Source organism: Prunus persica, chromosome G4 (assembly GCF_000346465.2).
Source record: "Prunus persica cultivar Lovell chromosome G4, Prunus_persica_NCBIv2, whole genome shotgun sequence".
Taxonomy (NCBI): Eukaryota; Viridiplantae; Streptophyta; class Magnoliopsida; order Rosales; family Rosaceae; genus Prunus; species Prunus persica.
Genome location: NC_034012.1, coordinates 225,958 through 251,432, shown reverse-complemented (window position 1 = coordinate 251,432; position 25,475 = coordinate 225,958). Strand labels below are relative to the sequence as shown.

At 37.5% G+C, this 25,475-nt stretch overlaps 4 protein-coding genes across 5 annotated transcripts; all 4 read left to right on the top strand.

Moving 5' to 3' along the window:
• LOC18778842 (sister chromatid cohesion protein PDS5 homolog A) lies at positions 97-12,937 on the top strand. The gene is made up of 34 exons (XM_020562186.1): positions 97-538; positions 1,922-2,125; positions 2,237-2,418; positions 2,942-3,068; positions 3,186-3,404; positions 3,679-3,895; positions 3,975-4,120; positions 4,213-4,358; positions 4,956-5,105; positions 5,228-5,276; positions 5,358-5,549; positions 5,780-5,962; positions 6,270-6,424; positions 6,506-6,632; positions 6,737-6,886; positions 6,980-7,039; positions 7,262-7,404; positions 7,512-7,629; positions 7,768-7,902; positions 7,990-8,186; positions 8,404-8,560; positions 8,675-8,821; positions 9,282-9,362; positions 9,472-9,906; positions 9,996-10,142; positions 10,252-10,359; positions 10,480-10,559; positions 10,761-10,812; positions 10,910-10,996; positions 11,112-11,149; positions 11,281-11,343; positions 11,438-11,580; positions 11,832-12,247; positions 12,357-12,937. Exons 1-34 carry the CDS (start codon positions 446-448, stop codon positions 12,405-12,407), a joined length of 4,998 nt encoding a protein of 1,665 aa, XP_020417775.1. The 5' UTR covers positions 97-445; the 3' UTR covers positions 12,408-12,937.
• LOC18778678 (protein C2-DOMAIN ABA-RELATED 11) lies at positions 14,146-17,523 on the top strand. Of its 2 annotated transcripts, none has more exons than XM_007212012.2 (4): positions 14,146-14,440; positions 15,278-15,433; positions 16,356-16,451; positions 16,895-17,523. In XM_007212012.2, exons 2-4 carry the CDS (start codon positions 15,323-15,325, stop codon positions 17,195-17,197), a joined length of 510 nt encoding a protein of 169 aa, XP_007212074.1. In that variant the 5' UTR covers positions 14,146-14,440; positions 15,278-15,322; the 3' UTR covers positions 17,198-17,523. The 2 variants fall into 2 exon arrangements, with proteins under 2 accessions (XP_007212074.1, XP_007212073.1); XM_007212011.2 differs by lacking the exon at positions 14,146-14,440 and adding an exon at positions 14,487-14,617.
• LOC18778578 (DNA oxidative demethylase ALKBH2) lies at positions 18,570-20,471 on the top strand. The gene is made up of 5 exons (XM_007211834.2): positions 18,570-18,998; positions 19,268-19,384; positions 19,492-19,681; positions 19,926-20,106; positions 20,187-20,471. Exons 1-5 carry the CDS (start codon positions 18,756-18,758, stop codon positions 20,218-20,220), a joined length of 765 nt encoding a protein of 254 aa, XP_007211896.1. The 5' UTR covers positions 18,570-18,755; the 3' UTR covers positions 20,221-20,471.
• LOC18780173 (acetyl-CoA acetyltransferase, cytosolic 1) lies at positions 20,928-24,939 on the top strand. Its single transcript, XM_007211733.2, has 14 exons — positions 20,928-21,359; positions 21,456-21,554; positions 21,715-21,888; positions 21,985-22,090; positions 22,389-22,527; positions 22,647-22,724; positions 22,807-22,872; positions 23,231-23,316; positions 23,426-23,525; positions 23,606-23,716; positions 23,801-23,842; positions 23,997-24,083; positions 24,323-24,408; positions 24,507-24,939. The coding sequence occupies exons 1-14, from the start codon at positions 21,320-21,322 to the stop codon at positions 24,538-24,540; spliced, it is 1,248 nt and encodes a 415-aa protein (XP_007211795.1). The 5' UTR covers positions 20,928-21,319; the 3' UTR covers positions 24,541-24,939.

Genomic DNA, 25,475 nt, shown 5'->3' with positions numbered 1-25,475 from the left:
AATACAATTTTAAAACTTTAAAATCAAATCTAGATTTATTTTGAATGAGATCCACGAGGGCATGAAGGGGAAATAACTAAAATATAGGGGTAGGAAAGGAAAAATCCCATATATAAAAATGGAGTTCGGACTCGTGATGTAAATATTAAATATAATCCAAACAGCTTATGAAGTCAGCATTTTCTTGAAATTTCACTTACATTTGCAGTTCATTTCGCATTGTTGTTCGAAAAAGCCCAACCCCTCCGAGACTTGCGAGCGAGAGAGAGATAGAGAGAGACACAAACAGACTCAGGCACTCAGTGACTCAGCCAGAAAAAAAAAAAGGAAAAAAAAAAAGAGAAGAAAACCCCCCCTCTTCCTTCACAACTTTGAATCTCGCCCTTATCAACTCCATGAGAGAGGTCTTCCTGCCGTGAAACGACAGCGTTTGCTCCCCGAAGAAATGGCCCAAAACCTTGAGCAGCAGCTCAGGGAGGTGGGATCGAAGCTCGAAACCCCTCATTCCTCCAAAGACGCTCTCGTGAAGCTCCTAAAGGTTTGCATTCCTCTAATTTCTTAGTTTCTATAGGCAATTTTCTGTCGCTTACAGCTCGTTCGAAGTTAAATTGCAAAGCTCTTGGTTTCGGGGAATTTGACGCTCTCTAACGTTAGTTATTTTAGTTATTTTCTGTTTGGTTGCTAGGAAACCAGTGAAAGGAAGCGAAATTAAGCATTAGAAATTTCTTTTTCTAATTTATTTTCTGTAACGTATACTATTTCTCTTTGCTAATTTCATTTTCGAAACTGAAATTCTCGGCTACAGCAAGTAATCTAACTAGTTGAATTAGGGTTTTCTTAGGGGATTAAACAGAGGGTAATCTTGAGACGTCACATTAAACTTCCTTTTTTATGGCAAGAAACATAACAAATTAACTTCCTTTTTGGTTTTGGGGATTAAACGGAGTGTTCAGTGAAATCTGTCTGTTTAGAGGTTTTAAATTCCTTATGGTTGAAAAAGTTCAGGGCAATTTCGTTGATTTAGGTTATTCATTCACTAATGCTATGTGGTTGTAGTGTCGAGTTATGTCTGAAAGCTGCACTTGTTGGTTAGATGCCGATGAAGTGAGTGGAAGAAATGAAATCGGGTTCTGAGTCTCTAGTGGTAACATGATATTGTTTACAGGATCGATATTGTTGTAAAACATATTGCTTTTAGCCGTAGTTTAAGGATATGTATAGTTCACTTGTATTTTATAGGAAGATGGTTCGTTCTTGCTAAATGTCTCCCAATGTACCACCTACCAGTACAAATGTGGAAGAAAAATTTACCCAATGTAGATAGAAGTGTTTGGTCATATTGGAAACTTGAGGGTCGTGTTGCACTTAAAGAGGATCTTGATAGGTTTGTTCTGAAGTCTTATAGTTGTAGTGGTGTTTTGGTGCTTGGGTGGTAAGTTGGTGATCCAATTGGAGTGATGTTTGAAGTGCTAAATAATGCTAAATAAACACAGTATGTTCGATTATGTCAGTCCTTGGAAATTTCATCCCTTGTTTGTGTAGGGTTCTTTTAGTTTACTCAATTATTTTTTTATATAGCTGGTGGCCTGGTAGTGGAAAATAATTATAGAATCTTCCTTCCCAATTGAAATGACTATTAGAATTATGGAAATTTCTCTGTTGTTTTATTTTCATTTGGGACTATTAGAATAAATCCTTATGATATTATCTTTGTCGTTCATCATTTGCCTCACCAATAAATGCATGCTATGTGGAATTTTTTACTTTTAAAAGACACTCTAAACATTCTTCTAATCATCAGTAGGCTATAGAGGATAATTATTCTGTAATGTGGATGCTTATACTTGTGAGACTATTGACTTTCCATGTAAAGTTAGGTTTAATTAATGAATACTTGCTATTATTTTCTTCCAACTTGCAGCAAGCTGCATCATGTCTTTCCGAGTTGGACCAATCACCTCCAGCATCTACATTGGAGTCAATGCAGCCTTTCCTTAATGCAATTGTCAAGCCAGAACTGTTGAAGCATCAAGATAGAGACGTCAAGCTTCTAGTTGCAACGTGTATTTGTGAGATAACACGGATTACTGCACCTGAAGCTCCTTATAGTGATGATGTGCTAAAGGTGCGTTATCAAAGTCAGCTAGTTAAATGATATACTGCACTTTCATGTTGTGCATGCGTTTTGGAATTTCACTTCCACGATCTCACCTGATTGTTCCATACATCTTTACAGGATATATTTCATTTGATTGTGGGCACTTTTAGTGGATTGAAAGATACAAGTGGTCCATCATTTGGTAGGAGAGTTGTCATTTTGGAGACTCTTGCGAAATATAGGTCATGTGTTGTAATGTTGGACCTTGAATGTGATGATCTGGTGAATGAAATGTTCAGTACATTTTTTGCCGTTGCCAGGTTTGTTTTGTTTCTTTGAAATATTTGTTCATGAGTTTGAGGAATGTCTTGTTTTCATAGTCTTATCATATCCTCCAAAACGTGGGATTCTCTCTAAGGTGGTCATTGTTGTTCCCACTCTTTTTCATGAATCAATTACTTTGATTAAGTTACTTGGATCTTTCTCATCTATATATGTTACTTTATATTTCCAAGATAATGTCTGTAGATCAGTCTGATAAGGGCATCAACACCAATCTTGGTTAGTTTCAAAAATAGCTTTCCTATACGAGATAGAACGAAAGATGCAATAGTCAACATATTATACAGCTAAACTGTATGACGAATTATTTATTTCTATTATTCAAAGAGGGTGTTTTTTTTTTTTGGGGGGGGGGGGAGTGTGTTCACTGGCTGTTAGAATATATATATATATATATATATATATTTTTCTTTCTAAATGTTTATTTCTTAGAATTTAAACTGAAGTAAGAGTTTCAGCACCAATTTAAAAACTAATGTTTTGAAATTGTCACATATGCAGAGATGATCACCAAGAAACTGTTCTATCATCGATGCAAACAATTATGATTGTTCTCTTAGAAGAGAGCGAGGATTTGCGAGAGGATCTTTTACTTGTTGTATTGTCTATATTAGGTCGGAATAGAAGTGTAAGAATCTCTTCTCTATTTTCTGGTGCATGGAATTAATTTTGTCGTTTTTGGTCAAGTTATATGTATTTTACTGCTACAATTCTTTTGACTGACATTGTAAAATACAAATACTAGGATATTACTGTGGCTGCTAGGAGGCTTGCCATGAAAGTTATAGAACACTGTGCAGGAAAGCTTGAATCTGGCATTAAACAGTTCCTTATATCATCAATGTCAGGAGACAACAAGTCGGTGAATCATCAGATTGATTACCATGAAGTGATCTATGATGTATACTGTTGTGCTCCCCAAATCTTGTCAGGAGTCGTCCCTTACCTAACTGGAGAGCTACTGGTAAATACTAATCCAATGTCTTACATTTCGCCTCTTCCCCTATACACGTATGGTACTTAACTATATTGAGTTTTGTAACTGGGTTCTTTGTGCTAAAACCATCCTATTAGTCTAAGTGAGTGACTTGATGTCATTAGCAACATATGATTTTGCTGTTTTTCTTCTTCTTCAAAAGTTAATGTTCTCCAGGAACTTGATCTTATTTCATACTGTAGGCATTGATATTTCTAAGTTTGATGAATAAATTCTCAGTTACAATTTTCAACATCTGCAGACTGATCAGCTAGACACTCGTTTGAAAGCGGTTAGTTTAGTTGGAGATCTATTTTCTCTGTCCGGATCTACCATCTCTGAAGCATTTCAGCCAATCTTTTCAGAGTTCTTGAAGAGGTTGACTGATAGAGTTGTGGAGGTTCGCATGTTGGTCCTCCAACATGTGAAGAGCTGTATGCTGTCAAATCCTTTCAGAGCCGAAGCTCCCGAAATAATTTGTAAGTGCAATGGATTATATTTACAAAATTTGTACATATCTTACACCTGCTGATTTTGAGTTGGGTTAACATTTTCTAGCTGCCCTCTGTGACCGGCTGTTGGACTTTGAAGAAAAAGTACGGAAGCAAGTTGTTGCTGTAATTTATGATGTGGCTTGTCATGCCCTTAATTCTATTCCACTGGAAACTATAAAACTTGTTGCAGAGCGCCTTCGAGACAAATCTGTATATACACTTGTCCGTTTTATCTTTGTTTGTGCCCATTTTGTTTTTGCTCCATTTTTATTCATAATATTCCGTTTTCCCCTCCAAATCAGTTACTTGTTAAAAAGTATACCATGGAGAGGCTAGCTGAGATATACAGGGTCTATTGCGCAAAGTGCTCTGATGGTTCAATCCTTTCCAGTGAATTTGATTGGATTCCTGGGAAGATTCTGAGATGTTTTTATGACAAAGATTTCAGGTAAGCCCTTGAGGGTTTTCATATATTTTTTTAAATTTTTTTAAAAAAGCAAACAAATAGGTTTGCATGATCCACAATATGAACATCAAGTAAGAAGAAGCCTCAGAAGTTTGTGCCATTTGGAATGTTAGGAACGAAGTAATGGTTGATCTTAATTTATATCCCATTCACCCCACTTGTGCAATCTTCTTTGTTAATAAGATGTGTTTCTTATAAAAAGGTTCTGACTCACCCTATGTCTTTTTCATCATATGGTTGATTTGTGGATCAACTTAACTATTTCTTAGGGTGATGATTTTGTATATATATATAAATAACCAGGGTTCCTGGATTGGCACTTGACATAGGTTAAACTCTAAGATGCGTGGGTAGTATATCATGTTTATTGTTGAGATTCAGGTTTTGTCAACTGCAAGAGCAGCAACTCAGATTATTTGCATTGAATGATCTTGTTTGTATGATGAGTAGCACATCAGATGATTTGTTGTCTGTTGGTAGCTTTAAAAGTATTCTATCCTCTGAGGGTTTTCCCACCTGCTGCGTACTTCATGAGTCTGAATTTTGAGCATTTAACTTTTAAACACTTAAATTTTGCAGATCAGATACAATTGAAAATGTTCTCTGTGAGTTCCTGTTCCCAACCAATTTTTCAGTCAAAGATAAAGTTAAACATTGGGTGAGGGTCTTCTCAGGATTTGATAAAGTTGAGGTAAAGGCTCTTGAGAAAATACTGGAGCAGAAGCAAAGGTGTGTTGTTAATGCTTGGATTTGATACCAGGCTATGAATTTCGATAATCCTCTCAACTCTTCGATATTGGTATTTGATGAACTGTGTACTGAGTTTCAGGGAATTTCTTCTTGGATTGCAGGTTACAACAAGAGATGCAGAAGTATCTGGCACTTAGGCAGATGCATCAGGTTAGCAAATGTTTGGAGTTAGTAACTGTGAAATGTCATATGATAACCCAGGCAAAGTGATTGGTTCTCGTCCAAATGCAGGATGGTGATGCTCCTGAGATCCAAAAAAAAATTATTTTTTGTTTCCGTATAATGTCACGCTTGTTTGCTGACCCTGCAAAGGCTGAAGAGAATTTTCAGTTTCTTGATCAATTGAAAGATGTTAACATCTGGAAGATTTTAACGAATCTTGTTGATCCAAACACTAGCTTCCAGCAAGCTTGTACTCTACGGGTAAGGAATAACTCACTGACCGATACAATAATTCCATATATTTTTAATTTGGAATACTGAAGAGCGAACTATCAAATGCAAATTCCAGTCTTTAAACTCAAAGCCTAGTGTAAGATATGATCTTCTGAACCCAACTTGCCCTCTTGTTACTGATTTATAGGAAGACATGGTGACTGCATGTCAAGGTTGTAATTTAAAATGGTATTTATGCAACCTTTCCTGATTTGCAGGATGATTTGCTTAAGATTCTGGGTGAAAAACACCGGCTGTATGATTTTCTTAGCACGCTCTCTGTGAAATGTTCATATCTACTTTTCAACAAGGAGCACGTGAAGGAAATTCTTCTGGAGGTTGCTGTACATAAATCTACTGCAGATATGAAATATAAGATATCTTGCATGAATATTTTGGTGGTAATGACACAAAATTCTTACTTTCTCTTTTGTAGATAAATCTGTAAAATGTTTTCTCTCATTACTTTCTCAACAACAACTATGTTCCATATTCATCTATGCTTTTGCTTTCTAGTATTTATGTGTTATCTGCCTGAGTCAAAATACTCTATTATATGAATTAGTAGGTTCTTAACAATATTATCTTGTGTGGCTTCATATATGATAGTTAGCAAGAATTTGTAGTATTATTCCCCCAAAATTTAAGCCAATGTTATTTGAGTATTGTCAAGTCTACGTTCCTAATTCTCCTTTGATGTATTTCCAGATTCTTGCACGCTTTAGTCCATTACTACTCAGTGGGACAGAAGAAGAACTGGTAAATTTGCTTAAAGATGATGATGAAACTATAAAAGAAGGGGTCTTGAATGTTTTAGCAAAGGCTGGTGGTACCATCCGGGAACATCTTGCAGTGTCATCAAGGTTCGACTATTATAATGTTGTAACTTTTAGATTATTCGCCTTGTATATATTGCTCATTGTTGCCCTAATTTTCTATTGCAGTTCCATAGACCTTATACTGGAGAGGCTGTGTTTGGAGGGCAGTCGACGACAGGCAAAGTATGCTGTACATGCCCTTGCAGCGATAACAAAGGATGATGGACTTAAATCGCTTTCTGTTTTATACAAGGTTTAAGATTATAATGAATTTATGCATCACAAGTAGATCCCCTTAATTTGTACAATTTCATGATAGTTTTAGGAGTTGGGAAGTTGATGTTTCTCAATTTGCAGAGGCTTGTGGATATGCTGGAGGAGAAGACGCATTTGCCTGCTGTGCTACAATCTCTGGGATGTATAGCTCAGACTGCAATGCCAGTTTTTGAAACAAGAGAGAAAGAAATTGAAGAGTTTATAGTAGAAAAGATTCTAAAATGTGATAATGTATGCTTTTCAAACTCACTGCAACTGCACTTTGTGTTATATTTTTGATTTTATGACAGGATGACAATTTGTTTTTGTGCATATACTTTTCAGAAATCAGGTGATAGTAAAAATGTGTCGTGGGATGACAAAAGCGAGCTTTGTTTGCTAAAGGTTGGTCAATTTGGAGAGATGTTTGTTTTTGTTTACCATATGGAATAATCTGGGTTTAATTTATTTTATTTTTCAGTTTCGATCCTCCCCAAGGAATTAAAAAGAATGTTTATGCAAATTTTCCAGGATTTAATTGTGTAATCTAGTGATACTGTTTTGATGTATTACCTTTTCGCCAAATTCCTTATACATTGGATTGTACTTTCTTTGTTTGAACTGTAGATATATGGGATAAAGACATTAGTGAAAAGCTACTTGCCTGTCAAAGATGCTCATGTTCGCCCTGGGTCTGGCATTGATGGTCTGCTGGAAATCTTAAGAAACACTCTTTCTTGTGGAGAAATATCGAAAGACATAGAATCAAGGTAATATAAAAACTGTACATTTTTCACTTCTGGTTTATCAATCTACCTCAGTTTGTTGCTTGTAATTTGAGGCGTCAAATTTCATTTGAAGTTTTTGTGATGTACAGTTCAGTTGACAAGGCCCATTTGAGGCTTGCTTCGGCAAAGGCAGTTCTTCACCTGTCAAGGCACTGGAATCATAAAATACCAGTCGATGTCTTCCACTTAACCTTGAAGACTTCAGAGGTGGAGACCTTTCATTTTAAGATTTTCTGTATTACGTGCTGTAATTTTGTTTTTCCTAATACAGGTTCTTAATAGTCATATTCAGCTAGATGTCAATTTTTTCATCTTTATTAATTTGTTCTTTTTCTGGTCTTCTAGATTAGTTTCCCTCAAGCTAGGAAACTATTCCTGAACAAAGTTCATCAATACATAAAGGACCGGCTTTTAGATGCAAAATATGCTTGTGCATTCTTTTTTAACATATTTGGATCAAAGTCACCGGAGTTCCAAGAGGTATCCATACTTGGCTTGATTCATTCAAAGTTATCCATGTTTAAGTGCGTTTATTGGCTGAATTTTGGATTTTGGCTGAAATGGCAGGAGAAACAGAATCTAGCTGACATTATTCAAATGTATCACCAAACAAAGGCGCGGCATCTCTCTATGCAATCTGATGCCAATTCCTTGACTGCTTATCCGGAGTACATCCTGCCATACTTGGTTCATGCCCTTGCTCATCATTCTTGTCCTAATATTGATGAATGCAAGGATGTCAAAGCATTTGAAGTGATATACCGGTATTATGTTGTCTTAGTTGGATATGTAGATACTGTTTCGTGTGAAATAGCATTCTTTCTAATTGCTGGAAGTGAAATATGTTTTGGTGCTTGACTGATTGAGAAAAGCGAAGGATTATCTTTTAACCCCCGAGTTTGTAGTTATTAATACTCTCTTGGCATTTATTATATTGGCAATGCTCATTCTCACTGAGTTGTTGTTTTCTGTATTTTTCAGGCAATTGCACTTAATTCTGTCTATGTTGGTGCATAGAGATGAAGATATCAAGTCAGAATCTATTAGCAACATTGAAAAGGAGGACATTTCTGCTATAATCTCTATCTTTCAAAGTATCAAGTGCTCTGAAGATATATGTGATTCAGCAAAGTCAAAGGTTGAAATTTTTCTTGTTCATAGTGTTTTTTTATTCAGTTTTTCCGAGTATATTCAATAATTGACGACTCCTCCCATTTTCAAGCTTACATATGTAATATTTTCAAATTTCCAGAATTCACATGCTATTTGTGACCTTGGGCTATCAATTACCAAGCGCTTAGCCCCAAAGGAGAATGATTTACAAGGACTGCCTGCATCTGTTCCTCTGCCTTCTATGCTGTACAAACCATATGAAAAGAAAGAAGGAGATGACTCTATGGTAAGGGATCTCTTCTTCTTGTTCTCTTGCTGGATAAGACATGTAATGACCAAGAGCAGGCTCCTTGATTATGTGTTGTTCAAAAAAGTTTTTTAAAAGGAGTGCAAGAGTGAGTGAACCGTTGAATTTACATCCAACGGTGAGTGACCACAAATCTCTTGGACCCCTGTAGTCCAAGAGATCGGGACTGCTCAAAACAATATGACTTTGAAAAAAGAACTGAAAACAATGACTTAAGGAAAAAAAAAAAAAACCTTCAAAATAAGAGAAACTCAGGCTGTTTCATTTTATAGAAGGAATCACTTCCATGATATGCGAATGACCCAGACTGTCTAATTCTTTGTGGCTAAACTACTCATGTTAAGCTACATTAAGTTATTTTCTTTTACATATTTGGATATTTCGGGCCATATTCTCAGTTTTCTGTGATATCTATTAATATAATGCATGTGTTTGATAGGCCACTGAAGGGCAAACGTGGTTGGTTGATGACAATGTGCTGGCTCACTTTGAATCTCTTAAGTTAGAGACTAGTGAAACGGTATATTATACTGCTGAAGGACACTAACACTCTCTTGAAATATGCTGTGATATTTGGTGCATCATTGTTCTTCTTAGTAACTTGTGCGATGCTTCTTTCATCATAACAGGGGTTTTCAGAAATTGCAGAAGATGAGCTTTTGAAAGACGGTGAAAGAGATGGAAGTGAGGTGCCTTTAGGAAAAATTATTAAACGCATAAAATCTCAGAATTCCAAGGCTAAAAAGGTGAAAAAGAACAAGGCTTCATCAGCTGATGCAGAGAATGCTGAAAATAGTGTTGATATCTTGAAAATGGTCAGGGATATAAATTTGGATAATTTGGAAAAACCTACTAAATTTGAGCCAAGCAATGGTCATGAAAATTCTCCAAAAAAGAATTTAATGGATCTAAAGTACCAAAAGGGTAACAAAAGAAAAGCTAGTGATGAAACATCTGTCTCAGTACCTAAACGGAGGAGGTCGTCATCCACTCACAGTGCTTTCAGATCAGCAAGGAGTACTTTAAAGTCTCCTTTAAGTGCTTCAAGGGACGATCCACATAATGTAAGAATTTTTACCATTTCTTACCATTTCGATCCATTGACATGAATTCTAAGATTCATCCCAACTCAAGAGATAAAATTTATATGCAGAGAAAATTGGTTGAAAACACCGAGTCTGATTTGTTGGTATCATGCATCCGGAAGAATGCTACCTCCTCATCACAACGTAAAGGCAGAGCCTCTGACCATGGTCATAATGATGAGGCAAATGAAGTTGGAGAAGCTAGTGACCGTGACGTGAGCAATCCTACTATTCAACCTTTTTTTCTCTCTCAAAATTACGTACCCTCATGGTTCTGTTAGCTGTTCAACATTTTAGTGTACTTATGTTCTACCTCTATTGCAGGAGCCTAATGTGCTGGAGGCTGACAAGGATGACCCAAATAGTGACTTCAAGTTTCCTGCAGGATCCATCAAGAAGAGGAAAAGAAAAAGTATTCCTGTTTTGGCAAAGGTAAGTTGATTGACTCCTCAACCAACATTACATTGGGGATCTCGTTAAAACTGGCACATTTTCCTTCATGGTATAATTAGTATGTCATTCCTGAATGCATTTTTCCTTTTCTATCCCTAGTGCAAATTCAAGGAAGGTGGAAAAGATGTTGAAGACTTGATTGGTTGCAGAATAAAAGTTTGGTGGCCAATGGATAAGAAGTGAGTTCTCTAATAGAATAATATGCAGATAAGAATTACAGAAGGAAGCTCTTCCTTTTGTTCCTTATTATATCCAAAAAGCTTTTCCGTTCATTTTAAAGTTTGGTATTATATTAGCAACTGCAACAATATGATTATTAGCTAGTGCATAATGAAGCACTAGAATACTTCTTTGGCTTATTTTACTGGCAAAATCTGCAGATTTTATGAAGGAACAGTGAAGTCTTATGATACGTTAAAGAGGAAGCATGTGGTAAGCTGCACCTTCTTTCCCTTATCATCTCTTGGATATATAGATTACTTGTAAATGTGCATTACAAATAGTTTTCACTCTTGATGTCATATGGAAGATACTATATGAGGATGGAGATGTAGAAGTACTTCGCTTAGAAAAGGAACGGTGGGAGCTCATTGACAAAGGTCGCAAGCCCACAAAGGTGAGAAAAGTATATATCAGAATTCTGTTCTCTAGCTGATCGTTCTACTTACATTTCCAGTAAAGCAATGAGTCATGACATAATCCTGACCATTACACATGTTCCCCATTTACAGAAATTTCATTCGTCAAAGAAATCCCCTTCAAAAGAATTGTAAGTATTTGTTCTTCAAAGTGATTGGCAAATGTTTCTCAAATGGGAAGTCTTTGTTGGGCTTTAATGGGATAGGGGCGTGTATGTTTATGGTATGCTATCTTAATTTTCTTCTCTGTCATTTGTTACAGGTCACCTGTTCAAAAAAGTAAAGGCATAGGTGGTTCACGTCAGAACAAGAAATCAATTAAAGCGTGAGTGAATTTTCCATCCCTGGCTCATTTATATGATACTTTTATTTTCACTTGTAATAAAAACTGTAAACATGATTGGTCTCTGATTTTATAGAGTTAAAGGGAGAAGAACGCCGAATAAGAACTTGGACAAGGGCGTATCAAAGAGGAATCATTGGGGAAGTAGGGACAAAGAGGATTCTGATGTGTCGAATGTTGAGCCCACCCTTACATCTAAAGTTGATGAAATGAACTCGGGTAAGGTTTCTCTTAAGTTTGCAACTTGATATACATGTGTTATACCAATCTATAATGGGACAACATTCTCACTAAAGGTTGAGATAAACCTGTAAGAATTCTTACTCTTACATGTTTTTTGAATGCATCGATTCAATGTTTTGTTTGCATATCTTTTATGCATGGCCAATGCGTGTAAGTTTCCCAGCTAGCATCAACTATGAAGTTTTTTTTTTTCTTGGCTTGTCGATAATCAATTTGTTCTTTTGCAGATACTTCAGAAGGAGAGGATGTTGAAAAAGTGGATGAAAATGTGACAGATGAGGGGGAATCTGACAAGGAAGTGAAGTCAGTTTCCAAAAGAAAACGATTGGAAGATGCAGAAGAAAGTCCACATCACACTGAGGAATCCGATGAAGAGAATCCTGATTCTGAAGGGAGGCCTGCTGAAGATATACAGCAAGATGCTCAAAATGGCAATGAGGAGGAACATCATTCAGAAGAGAAACAAGCAGATGAACTCAGCAGAGGCTCAAGAGAGGCTAATGAGGAAGATCCTTCAGATTCTGAAGGGAATCAAGAAAAAGATGACAGTGCTGGTAGCCCCATAAAACAGGAGAAACCCCATGTAGAGCCTTCGAGTCCTGATGATGCTGGGGATCCCGAAATTTCTGATGATGAGCCTCTTGTACTTGCCTCCAGCCTTGCTTTTACATACCCTAAACAAAAAAGTTGTGTTAGTGGTGTTTTGAGCTTAGTTGTTGGTTTTAATTGTCTTTTTTCTCCTCTGGATGCAGAGCAAGTGGACGGATCGAGTAGTGAAGAGGGGTTCAAGGCGAGCACGATAAGTGGTCTAATCCACTTTTACCATTTAGCTTTGCTTGGCTGTGGGCGGGGGCTGCAGATCCTAGTGCAATCTGGTGGCGTTTACAGTTTGGTGTGGAAAGCAGAGGAAAAAGAAGAATGGGAAAAGGCTAATAAATGTAATGAGCTGCAGTTGGGTTGGGCGTGAGGTTGGATTGTAGATTGTAAAAATAGCAGTGTAGGCATATATAGCTTCCCACTCTAGCTCTAGGTAAAACAAGGTGTTAGTGCGTGTAACATTGTTGGGGCATATCATTCTACATCTGTAGTATACTCTACTATACTAGTGGTAGTGGTAGTGGTAGCTGAGCTGATGATAGATTTTGACATATGATTGCATCTTCTATTCTACTCTCCTCTCCTCCACCGCCACTATTTGTGCTTTAATGGGGTGCCCCCACATGTACAGTTATACGTGGGAGGGATGACGACGTGACACTGATAATCACATGTTATTTTTGTTTGAATCCTTCCTAACTTAAACCCTTCACTTAACTTTCTCCTTCTTCGGTTACATGTAATTTCCTTAATGTTAACCTATGCTGAATGCTGATCAGTTTGGTTTTTCTTTCTTGCCTTGGGGGACTCTCAATAATCTCGTGTTTGCCCTTCCAAAAAGTGTTCCAAGAATGAAAAATAGATTATAGGACTAGGGCTTTAGGGTGGGTAAAACAAGCTCGGATATTGGTCATGGTCCTCGTACTTGAGCTGGGTCAGCCAGCCAAGGGCAACCGAGTTGAGTGTGTCCAAGCCAATGGATTTGCTCGAGAGCTTCTGAGACTAATAAGATAAGATTACATTGAAATTTGAAAGTCCATGTCCAGCTTTTGGGTCAAAGTATTCTATTCTATTTTAGTAAGACTAGTAAGACCAATAACCTTCATAACTTAATCCCAGAAGTAATCATTCTACTTATTTGTTTTTTTCTTTTCTGGTGCACGTGCAATTGTGGATCGTTCACATGGAAATCTCCGTTGATTGGGCAGGCACCCAAGAAAAAATTTACATTTACCCACTCACCGACCATGTGCAGCACCACGGTTTTAATTTGTTTTTTTTTTTAGTAAAAAAAAAAAAAAGCGAATGACACTTGCAATGATATAACAAAAAAGAAAAGAAAAGGAATTTATTTTCTTTCTTCTTTTTCTTTCTTTTGGCCTGAAGGAAAGAAGAAGGAAAAAAAAGAGTGCTGCTAAATGAATTCTAAAATTAATTGAGTACACCTTATAATCTAGGTTAACCTTAATATTTTAATCAAAATGTAAAATTAATTAAGTATACCCTATTTAACTACCAAAAATAGCCCTAGTACAACACTCTAATACCAATCATAAACTAAGTTTTTCTTTTTACAAGAATCTGTGCCATCTTTTCAGATTTTGAGTTTCATCAAAATCTTTAATTTCGTAATACCAATCCTACACTAGTACTCGCTGCGTTATTCTTGAGCACCAAGCAATACGAAAACTTTTCTATGTCTGATAAGGGTTGAATATAGTGAGTAAGGTGTACTTATTAAAATTTTATTTGTTTCACAATTCAATATATCCTTTTTGGTCATTTTATATTAGAATAAATTAGTAATTCAATAAATAATTTGATAATAGGGTGCATTTAGCTAATTTTAGAGTTCGTTTAACATCACTCAAAAAGAATTATTAAAGATAGGGATAAGGCAAACATTCCACGATGTGGGCAGTGAGAGTCAGCTCAGACCCCACTACTCACTCAAGAGACCTGGTTTCGTTGCTTTGGTCAAAAATCGACTAGGCAAGGGAAAAAGTAAAAATAATTCGAGACTGACACGTGCCTTTTCCATCCATTGCTGAACAATGAACATACTACTCAGGCGACCTGTAGTGGCCGGTAACTAAGCGAGCCCGCTGGCCCTTGTGTCTAATTTTGGCGGTGAATAAGCCACAAAAGCCACAAGCCAGCCAACACCCATAAAGCTCTTGTTCATTATTCATTACATTCAATATTCATAAGACAGGCCTAGCAAATCCTTAAAAATCTGGTAAGTTGTCTTCGCTCCTGTGTCTCTGTCTTTGGTTTTTGTTTTTCTTGCTTCCAAATTCCCACATAAATTGAATTTTTGGGTTTGTTTAGTAAAAAAAAAGCAATGAGAAGAGGAAGTGAGTGTAGACTAGGGATTAACTCCGTTGATTTGTAAGCTAGCTCTAGTCTCTAGCTGGTGGGTATTTGTTATGTTCTTGGGGTTTGCTTTCAGTTTATTCGTAATATCAGTATAGAATGTGAGATAATCGGGTTGCTAAAACTGCTGCTTCTTTTTTTGTTTCTTTTTCAACTTTTACGCAAAGCCTCTGCCTTTTCCTTTCACACAGAGAGAATCATATGTTATACGTTCGTTGTTGATTCATAATATTTTACCTTTTAAGCTGAGTATTAAGTCTAGTGTTTCGTATATTTGGCTTGGATCAATTTTTTTTGCTTTTTTGCTCCTTTGCATATTCCGTTTTCCCAACTTTTGCACTGTCTTCAATTAAAGGAAACGTCTTTTTTCAGACCTGCGGAATTGTTAGTGTGAACTATATTATATTACTGGGTCTTTCATTTATTGAGCTTTTGATCTTCTTCTTTCACAAGAGACCTCTATTCTGTTAAACGCCATGGAATATTTTCTGCCTTTTTGTAAATGTATGGTTCAACGCCCTCTGGGTGAATGCTGGATCTGTTTTAAGGTTGAGTAGTAGTACGAAAGTGCATAATGTTATAGTATTTTGGTGGAATTTTCGCTCTTTGGCCATCAATTTTATTGAAAAGTTGAGAATACACTCTCATGCATTTTCCCTTTTTAAACTTCTCTTGGTTATATATGTCGAGTTATGCGCAGTGGTTTGGCCTGGTTTATAAGTTGGCACATCTCTGGAAGGGAACTATGGGAGATTCATTGGGTTTGCTAAAAGTTACAGTCGTGCAAGGGAAAAGACTGGTAATCCGGGATTTTAAGAGCAGCGATCCTTATGTTGTTGTCAAATTGGGAAATCAGGTGAACTTGGTGTCCTTTTTTTATAACTGTTTTTATAAAAATTTCATGGATATGCTTTTGATACCACACGCATGTGTGCACAGACACTTATCTTGTTCTGCACGCACACACACAGCTATCTGGCACTTCACTCTTAGCTGAAGTGGATTGCTTCTTCAGGGGATTTTGTAGCTGTCCTCGTAAGCTTCCTTTCTAAGTCCATGTGTTTATATTCTAGGAAGGATGAGTGATAATTCCCTCTTATCCCACATTGAATCGGATTTCGTACAAAAGATGTTAAATGAAAGGAAAGTTATGCAATCTCTCTTCAACGCTTATTGAAGCTAAATCAAAAGATTCTATTGGGACGATAACGAAACGGGCACCCTAGCTTTTTTAGTGTTTATTCCTTTTAACTGGAAAGGAGTTATTCTTTGTTAGAGAATCCTCCTAATACACCTTATGTACAGCTGTAGTCAACTATGACCGCATTGGAAAGTTAGAAAACCTTCACATTCTCACATTCTTAATGAGAACCTTTCATATCTAACTCACTCTTTACTTTGCCAGAATAATCTATGACTTGATGTGTGATTCCTTCAGCTAGTTTATCACGAGACCAAATTACTCAATTGATGGTACTAAGGAGTTTATACTTCAGAGATAAGCACATTTTTTACATACATACATGCAGGTTGGATGTCTATATATCTGCTAAGAATGTAGTTGTTCTCAATTGCACACACTTCAGGGTATGCACAATTGGAATATCCTTTGTCTGTACTTCAAATTTCATGTATCAGGCATAGGTATATATTAATATCATTGAGCGTTTCTTTTAGGCAGCTCTAAAACTGTTTGGAGTATCACACATTGTATGTGAATGAAATTGTTTTTACTACAATGGTAGTTTGAAGTGACTCATTAGTATAATCTGTACCAGGTGGCGAAAACCAAGGTTATCAACAGTTGCCTTAATCCTGTTTGGAATGAAGAGCTAAGCTTCTTCCTTAACGAACCTATTGGAGTTCTAAATTTGGTAAGTTAGGCATTTGAAATTTGAAGGTGGCCAATTCTGCTGATGAGGTTAATACATTATGTTGTGTTGTTTGGTAGAAGTCTGTGTGATGTGAATATTAGACCAGTATTTTTCTTTAATTTGTACAAATTTAGTTCTTTCAATTCTGATTTTGTCAAGTTGCAACCTGAAAACATGGCACTGATAAAAGGGAATCAAGGATCCTATTTACTTTTTGGAAGCAAATAAACAAATTTAGATAAGTAACTTTGTAAGTTTGATTTGTTTTTATTTTTTTCTTGGGGTTAGATTTTACAACGTTCTCTATTGTTCTGAAATGCGCATTTCTGAGTAATTTGCTGTAGATTGATTATATAGTTGGTAAAGTTAACTTTGCAAAGGCTGTTGAAATTACTAATATTTTAGGCTCGTATGACATGTGACAGAGGTTCTTTTTTCTGTAGGAAGTGTTTGATAAAGATTTTCTGAAGACAGATGATAAGATGGGACATGCTCACGTCAGTCTGCAGCCAATAGTCTCTGCTGCTAGATTGAGACAGATTTTACGAGTTTCTTCTGGCGAGACAACATTAAGGAAGGTTGTCCCAGATAGTGACAACTGCCTAGTTAGGGAAAGCTGTATTACTTGTGTAGATGGTGAGGTGGTGCAGAGTGTTTGGTTGAGGCTTTGCGACGTCGAGTCAGGGGAAATAGAATTGAAAATCAAGTTAACTGATGCACCAGATCCAGATGCAACCTCAGGGTAGTGCGGAATTGACTATTGGCTTTTAGTTGTAGACCTCTAACAATGAGGAGAGGAGTTGGAATCTCTATAGTTTGGTCATGCATTAGCAAGAAGATTGGCAATGTAGTTTACGATAGATCTAGTATGAAGTTGTAATGGCCTAAGTAGGAAGCTGGAGGTTTGAATGTTTGGAAGTATGTTGAAATTGAAATCCTGTGCATGTATAAGTATAAATGTAATATTGAACTTATGGATGATGGTGGGGTGAGCTTAAATTATGTTATTTTCAGTGGCAGCCAAAAACTGCCTTACTGCCTGCAATCCAATTCTTCTTCAATTTTGCAGAAACTCAGGGCATGTTTACGTATCAGTAATGGAGAAAGTAAGGAATCAGATAATTTAGGAATCGGGGAACTACTGAATCGGTATGGGAAGAATCATTCACATTAAGCTGTTTACTAAACATACGAAATTAGTAAAGGAATGGGGTTGATTCCCATTGTTATTGTTTACTAATTTTCATGAATCAGAATCCAAATTAATTTGATTACTAAAATGCCCTACACATTTTCACCACATCACATATATAAAATTCACCCAAAACCAAAAGCTATAGGAAAAGGGGTTTTGAATTAATGAGTAAGAGGGATAGATAGATAGATGGAGTGACTTACATAGTTTCTGCTGCTCCAGGGAGGCTGTGTTGTAACGTTAAGGGTTTGAGTTGTTTGAACTCCTTCTGGCGTGTATTTTTATTTTTTTTAGGGTTTGAGTTATTTTGGAATTATAGTAAAGTGGTAAGGGTATTTTTGGAAGTTAATAAGAGAAAGCAGGAATGGGAATCGTATCGACTAGTCCCCCCTAGTCGATCTGATACCTAGTTTTGAGGGAATGTGATTACGGATTTTGAGGTGGGGCCCACTTATTTTTTCATTCCTGATTGCAAGTAAACGCAGGGGAAGTCAGGAATGGAAATCATTCCCTTTCCTCCCATACCCATTACTGATACGTAAACATGCCCTCAAGGTTTTGCTTACCACCACACACAAAAAAAAAAAAAAAAATTAGCGACTGGATATTTTCTCACGTCAACTGAAACGAAAGAGCTAAGAGAAAGCATGTTGTAAAATCAGCAATAGAGCCAATGGCTAATGTATGCTTCATGTTGTTTTATGACTATGAATCAATTGCTGGTTCACAGTCCTCTCCTCAAAGTTCAAACACAACACTGTTTCTTTTTTTTATATTAAAAAAAGTGAGAGTTAAAAATACTCTATTTTACGGAAAATGGGAATCAAATGCAATGGGGCGTACATCCTATCTTAATCAACTGGTCTAAGTAAATGTATAATTACATCCTGTGAGATTCGAATAGGTTGAATAAACACAAAGACATGGCTGGCTGATGGCCCCTTTGGTAACTTTATCGACGCCCATCGGGCTTTTGAAGACCCAACTCAACTCAAGTAAGTAGCGAATATATGAAGTAAAGGGATGTCGTATTATTAATCCTACCGACTAAAAACAAAGGCAAGGGATGTCGTATTATGATTGGATTGGCGCCTAAATCGTAGTCGACGATGAGTTTGAGGAAGTTGAAGGTGTCGGTGACGGTGGGTGGTGAAGCGACGAACCCAAGCCCTAATAATGAGAGTGAGAATAAGGCGAAAAGACAGACGCTAGTTCTGGGCAATGGAAGCGAAGTTGTGTTCGTCCCAAGGTTCGTTAGCTTCGATCAGGCTTGGACATGGTTCGATTACCTCCACACCCATATCCCCTGGACCAGACCCACCATTCGCGTCTTCGGTCGTTCCTGCCTCCAGGTCTCTCTCTCTCTCTCTCTCTCTCTCTCTCTCTCTCTCTCTGTGATGTAATTTCTGTACAAATCTGCCATTTTTTCTATCAATTATTACTATTTGGGTCTTCTGAATTGTTCACTTGTTGCAAAATATTGGTAATTCTGTAAGAAATGAGTAATATTCTTTGGAGCTTGGTGTTAACTACTGTTTATGAATCTACATGCCTTCAATTGAGGATTGATTGGAACCCAACCCAACCAAACCAATATTATTTATGGGTGGGTATTTTGCAGCCTAGAGATACATGTTATGTAGCAAGCCCAGGGCTCCCTCAATTGGTTTACAGCGGCTACCAGCCTCATGCCTATTCATGGGATGATCATCCACCACTTAAGCAAATCTTGGAAGCGGTAATAAGACTGTTCTGCTTTAGTATTCATTTTCCATCATCCTTGCTGGTAACTCGTACTACTAGGGTGCCATGGCTCATCATGTCTTCATTTATCTTCCTTGTTAGGTCCATAAAGCTCTTCCTGGCAGCAGTTTTAATAGCTTGATCTTAAATAGGTATAAAGGTGGTAATGACTATGTTGGTTGGCATTCTGATGATGAGAAGCTTTATGGATCAACTCCTGAAATCGCGTCCTTATCCCTTGGATGCGAACGTGAGTTCTTCTTGAAGAAGAAACCCAGTAAAACATGCCAACGTATGATTCAATCAACCGTTTCCTCCATTTATTATGGTTTATCCTTTGTTGTGCATGTATAGTGGACAGTTAACCGGATGGACACATAGTTACAATATTATAATTTGCAGCAGGTTTCCATCTGCACGACTAGAAGCCCAGGACCCATTTAGAACATCTCTCACTACAAAAAAAATTTTATGTCAAAACATAAAACAACAATTGAACTTGCGTTGGTATAATTGTCTTTTGGTGTGAATGCCAGAAAGCAGAGATGATCAAGAACCTAAAAGTAAGCGATTAAAGAGGAACCATGCTGATCAGCACTCTTTCACACTTAAGCATGGATCGCTATTGGTGATGAGAGGTTACACTCAAAGGGATTGGATGCATTCGGTGCCTAAGCGGACAAAGGTAGAGGCAACTCGTATCAACCTCACATTCAGGTATGTGTCTGATGGGTTCTAGGGTTAGAAATTGAGAAGAGAATGATTGCTCATCGTGTTCTTTTGCGTATTGTCTGCAGATGGGTTCTTGAAGACCCTGGTGCGATGAGTTAACTTGACACTGGTACTTTGTCCTAGAGGAGTAATGTATAGCTTTGTCGATTAGTTAAGAAGATTTTGGATGTCTGTATCCGTCTGCTATGTCACGTACTTAATTTGGGTAACAGGCTTTGCAATTTAGTGTTTTTGTGTGTTTGTTTTGTTGCTTGGCTGGTGTAGTAGGCTTTTTGCCCCTCCGTCTTAAGTAAAATGAGTGCCATAAACCTTGTTTCCTGATGTTAGCAAGCATGGCCTCTTCCATAATCCGTACTGAGCAGCCAGTGCCAGATTAATACGGAAGAGCCCTAACTTTGAGTTTCAGCAATCTTGTAATGTCACCACAGGCTCTTCTTAACTGATTGGTGAGTCTTAAGCAAGTACCATCGACTTCCCGAAGACTTGGACTTGGACTCCCATTGGGCGGTTGGTGTGTAACTCGTGCCATGAACATATATGGCAACGGCAGCACCAACCATTTTGTTGAGCCTTGTTAACTGATTGGTGAGGTGACTTTGGACTTGAAATGTTAATTTTAAAATTAATGTTAGCAAATGGAACTATGAGGAGCGAACGAACAGTAAGTAATTGAGGACCAAACTAGTTTAGTTTATGATAAACAAGTCATAAGAGGCTAAGAGAGCAGAGCAGAGCACAGCAGCCGCGTTGTTGCGGTTCCCGGCGTAAAATGATAAAGTTGGATGCTGATATCATTCAGATGTATCGAAGCGGGCGGGCAGGCAGGCAGGCAGGCAGTCTGGCGATAAATGATGATGCAATGATGGCGCCAAAATTGCCAACGTAAACCAGAAAAAAGAAAATAAATAAATAAATAAATCCTCAGCGCTGTCGATCCATGATAAGGATAACAATAACATGTCTTTCCTCATTCATCAATTAAAATAGAATAAACGCTCTCAAAAACTTCATCCGAATTTCATTCCTTCTTTCTTCTTCCTTTGAGCTTTCCTTTCCTTGCCCGACGACGTTAAGACGTGCAGCAACCAACTCTGTTTGTTTGCTATCAAAATCCACACACAAAGAACCGAGATCCATCCTTCCATCCTTCTCTCTCTCTCTCTCTCTCTCTCTCTCTCTCTCTCTCTCTCTCTCTCTCATGATGTCTCCATCTTCTTCTGAATCTATTAAACCTCGAGGTAAACAAACACACTCCTTCAATTAAGTGCTTCATTTCTTGTTTAATTTCTGCTTCAATATTTTTGTTTCGATTTTTGGCGTCTTGTCTTGTTCAGATGTTTGCATAGTGGGAGTCGCACGTACGCCCATGGGAGGATTCCTGGGTTCCCTCTCATCTGTCACAGCAACCCAACTTGGCTCTCTTGCTATTCGATGTATGAAACAACTTCTCTCTATCTATTCTTCATAATTAATTACCCTCTGCAGCTCTGCTTTCTCTTCTCTGATGGATGGCCGTGAATATAATAATGTGATTGATTCGAATGAAATGGTTATCTTGTCCATAATAATTACAAAAAATATATAAAATGTTAGGCGCTCTTAAGAGAGCAAATTTGGATCCATCCCTTGTACAAGAGGTCTTCTTTGGGAATGTTCTGAGCGCCAATTTAGGCCAAGCTCCTGCAAGACAGGCTGCTTTGGGTGCAGGCATACCCAACTCTGTCATTTGCACTACTATCAACAAAGTCTGTTCTTCTGGCATGAAAGGTCGCTCCCCTCCTTTCTCTCTCTCTACCTCTTCTATTCAACTTCTCTGATCTTCACTGATCAGTGCTGGAAATATTCTCTCTCTTCTTTAATCAGCCACAATGCTAGCTGCACAAACCATCCAGCTGGGTCTCAACCATATCGTTGTGGCTGGTGGCATGGAAAGCATGTCCAATGCACCTAAGTATCTACCTGCTGCCAGGTTAAGCCTTTTTCCCCTTTCTTTTTATGCTTCTTTCTTTGTAATCCCATACTTTGAACAACGATTCTTCTAGTGACAAATGACAGGTCTGTTTGTATAAATCGTAATCAGGGGATTTTCCCACTGACTCAAGTATGTAACAATTCATCAAAATTGCAGGCTTTCTTGCTAAAATAGCTGCCACTTGAAGAATCTAACTTACGCTTATGTTGGCCATTCAGTGTGCTTTCTAAGCTTCATTTGTACACATATGAGTTCTCTTTTGGCTTGTTCGGAAAAATGTCTAATTTGTAAACAGACAGGGATCTCGATTAGGACATGATACTATTGTCGACGGCATGCTTAAAGATGGTCTTTGGGATGTCTATAATGACTTTGGAATGGGAGTTTGTGCTGAAATGTGTGCTGATCAACATTCCATTTCAAGGGAAGAGCAGGTAATATTTCTCTAGAGATTGCTCTGCTCTAAAATATACACCCCCTTTGCATATTATGTTTAACCAACTATTGTTTCTAGTGACCTCTAACATTGGGCTATATCAATGTTTACTTGCAGGATTCTTATGCTATTCGAAGTTTTGAGCGTGGAACTTCTGCACAAGATGCTCGTCTCTTTGCATGGGAAATTGTTCCGGTATGATTTAGTTCTGTGCTGAACAGCAGAAACGTTTCAGCATGTTATAAAATGTCTGTTCATTATCAATCTCCTGTTGTAGGTTGAACGTCCTGGGGGACGAGGAAAGCCTTCTTTAACTGTTGACAAGGATGACGGTTTAAAAACAGTAAGTACAATATGGGATGAACTTATATAGAATATATTTCTTTCAAAGCAGTAATAGGAAGTTTTAGTTTTCAGATCAGAATTCCAAAACTGCTGAGTTTTAAGTGATAAAAAAATATTACCTATATATGGATTTGAACAATTTTGACCAGTATCATAGAATTTATAGACAAGAAAAGTGAGCGTTTTGGATTGGTTGCACTTCCAATCTCAAGTTGGAAGAAGTCAGAGCTCTACCTCTTGTAACCACTATGTTTCTCCTCCTCCTTTACCCTAACTTTTGAACTTCAATGTCATGATTTTTGAGGTTTAGGAAAAAAAAATTCTTTGTATGTTCTGCTTACAACTGTCCTTGCTAGTTTGATGCGGCAAAATTAAGGAAGCTTCGACCAAGTTTTAAGAAGAATGGGGGTACTGTTACTGCTGGGAATGCTTCTCTCATAAGGTGCTCGCTCTCTCTCTCTCTCTCTCTCCCTCTCTCTGTAATTTCTTCTAATATTGGTGCAAATTTCATATCTTCAATGCATTATGGGCTGTGCTTTTCTATTGGGCAGTGATGGTGCAGCTGCATTAGTGCTAGTGAGTGGGGAGAAGGCACGTCAACTTGGGTTACAAGTAATTGCTAAGATTAAGGGATTTTCTGATGCAGCCCAGGTAGTGAAATGACATTCTCGTTTATCTTGGTTTGCTGGACTTCAGATTGTGTTAATACTGAAACAATATTTTCTGGACAGGCACCTGAGTTATTTACAACTGCTCCAGCCCTTGCAATACCAAAGGCTGTTTCAAATGCTGGTTTGGAAGCTTCTCAAATTGATTACTATGAAATAAATGAAGCATTTTCTGTAAGAATTCATGTTTTTTATATGATATAACTTGGCTCTGATTTATTAAGCATTTACTGTATAAACGTATTTTAATCTCGGCAGGTGGTCGCTCTTGCCAACCAAAAGCTGCTTGGCCTTAATCCTGTGAGTCTTCGTTGAAAATTATTTAAATCGAAATTGATGTAAAGCAGATCAATTTAGTTGTTCTTTCACTTTACATTTTTGCTGTGCGTCCTTTTGCCCTAGTATCTGCAGCAGCTTCACTTTCTTTTCCAATTTGCCTTTCTTATGAATTCAGGAGAAAGTTAATGTCCATGGTGGAGCTGTATCTTTGGGACACCCGTTAGGATGCAGTGGAGCTCGTATCTTGGTCACTTTATTAGGGGTAATTCATTGCTTTTTTCTGTCTATAATTTTTGTGCTTGATGATTTGAAAATTGCTGCTAGCTGTCCATCTCTCATCTGTGGTAAAACTATTGGGGAGATGGGGCTTTTTTTGTAAGAAATGGAAGCTGCATCTAGATTATTTGCTTCTTCCATATATTTGTTTTTGTTTTTGTATTTTTTGGTCAAATAGATTTGTTAATTTCTGGTGTGCCTGAATTGAAAGTAATGTTCTTGCAGGTCCTGAGACATAAAAAGGGGAGATATGGGGTTGGTGCCATATGTAATGGAGGAGGGGGAGCATCTGCCCTTGTTCTTGAGCTCATGTAAGACTTTTCAATTTGTTCAGGCATATGCGTGATTTTGATATTTGCCTCTGAGTTCCTAACTTCAACAAGTCACTAAAGAAGTTTGCATCTGGCAGGTCAATTACAAGGGTGGCGCGTTCTTCGTTGTGATAATATATTGTGTCACATCATCATAATGTTGTAGAATTTGGCCTCTATTGTTTGAACTTTCTTCCTCAATAAGGAGGTCTGTATCAGATGTTATTAAGAAAATATATGCTCTGTTTTGTTTGTTTTTGGTTCGGTTTGTCACGCTTTCGGTGTTATTTGATGTCCCCTGTCCACCCCCACCACCCAATGTTGCTGTAACACGAACTCATCTAGCATGGAGTATGCCAAATGGACAATTGTTTTGGGGTGGGGAGAACAGTTCATATGCACTACCGTACTCTCCATTTGTACAAGAAAGTTGAGTTGCTGACTTGCTGGAAATCAGATGGCAATGCCTGGTGGGAAGTAAATGTGGTTTCCTATTCTATTCCTTTCTGAATCAATGAACATCCATCTGAATTGTAGAGTGCATGCCAACCCAAACATTAATATTATTACTTACTAGCTAATAATAAGATGAAGCAGATTCCCTTCCCACCAAAATTGAAATTTGAAACTGCATTTAAACAATCTGAATGGGATAAAACGCAAGCCCCCCTTGAATTGAAGGACTTCGTTTTAGAAAGAAAAAGGACAAAATGGGAGAGAGAGAGAGAGAGAGAAATTGTAAATTATTACTAGCACAACCAAGTGATGTTGAGGAGAGAAACTCAAAGATAACGTTTTTGGAGTGTCGATAAATGTTGTACGTCCTTTATTAAAGGATGGATTGTTGATATGTTATATGTTGTCGATATCTAATAATATAACATATCAACCTATTACAGGGGCGGTTCTGTGCACAGGATAGGTTGGGTGTCCACCTAGCCCAAATTTAATAAAAGACAAAAAAAACCTACATATGTTATAAGCTCAGTCCAAAATAAAAAAAATAAAATAAAAGCGGTAACATCATATCTTCTCTGCCCATCCAGGTGGTCTTATATCTTCTCTCT

Coding starts and splice junctions, on each gene's coding strand:
- LOC18778842 (XM_020562186.1), top strand. CDS start 446: ATGGCCCAAAACCTTGAGCAGCAGCTCAGGGAGGTGGGATCGAAGCTC. Junction 539..1,921: donor CTCTCGTGAAGCTCCTAAAG/GTTTGCATTCCT, acceptor TCCAACTTGCAG/CAAGCTGCATCATGTCTTTC. Junction 10,997..11,111: donor AAGGTCGCAAGCCCACAAAG/GTGAGAAAAGTA, acceptor CCCCATTTACAG/AAATTTCATTCGTCAAAGAA.
- LOC18778678 (XM_007212012.2), top strand. CDS start 15,323: ATGGGAGATTCATTGGGTTTGCTAAAAGTTACAGTCGTGCAAGGGAAA. Junction 15,434..16,355: donor TTGTCAAATTGGGAAATCAG/GTGAACTTGGTG, acceptor AATCTGTACCAG/GTGGCGAAAACCAAGGTTAT. Junction 16,452..16,894: donor CTATTGGAGTTCTAAATTTG/GTAAGTTAGGCA, acceptor TTTTTTCTGTAG/GAAGTGTTTGATAAAGATTT.
- LOC18778578 (XM_007211834.2), top strand. CDS start 18,756: ATGAGTTTGAGGAAGTTGAAGGTGTCGGTGACGGTGGGTGGTGAAGCG. Junction 18,999..19,267: donor TCGGTCGTTCCTGCCTCCAG/GTCTCTCTCTCT, acceptor GGTATTTTGCAG/CCTAGAGATACATGTTATGT. Junction 19,682..19,925: donor ACCCAGTAAAACATGCCAAC/GTATGATTCAAT, acceptor TGTGAATGCCAG/AAAGCAGAGATGATCAAGAA.
- LOC18780173 (XM_007211733.2), top strand. CDS start 21,320: ATGATGTCTCCATCTTCTTCTGAATCTATTAAACCTCGAG. Junction 22,725..22,806: donor TTGCATGGGAAATTGTTCCG/GTATGATTTAGT, acceptor CTCCTGTTGTAG/GTTGAACGTCCTGGGGGACG. Junction 24,084..24,322: donor TCTTGGTCACTTTATTAGGG/GTAATTCATTGC, acceptor ATGTTCTTGCAG/GTCCTGAGACATAAAAAGGG.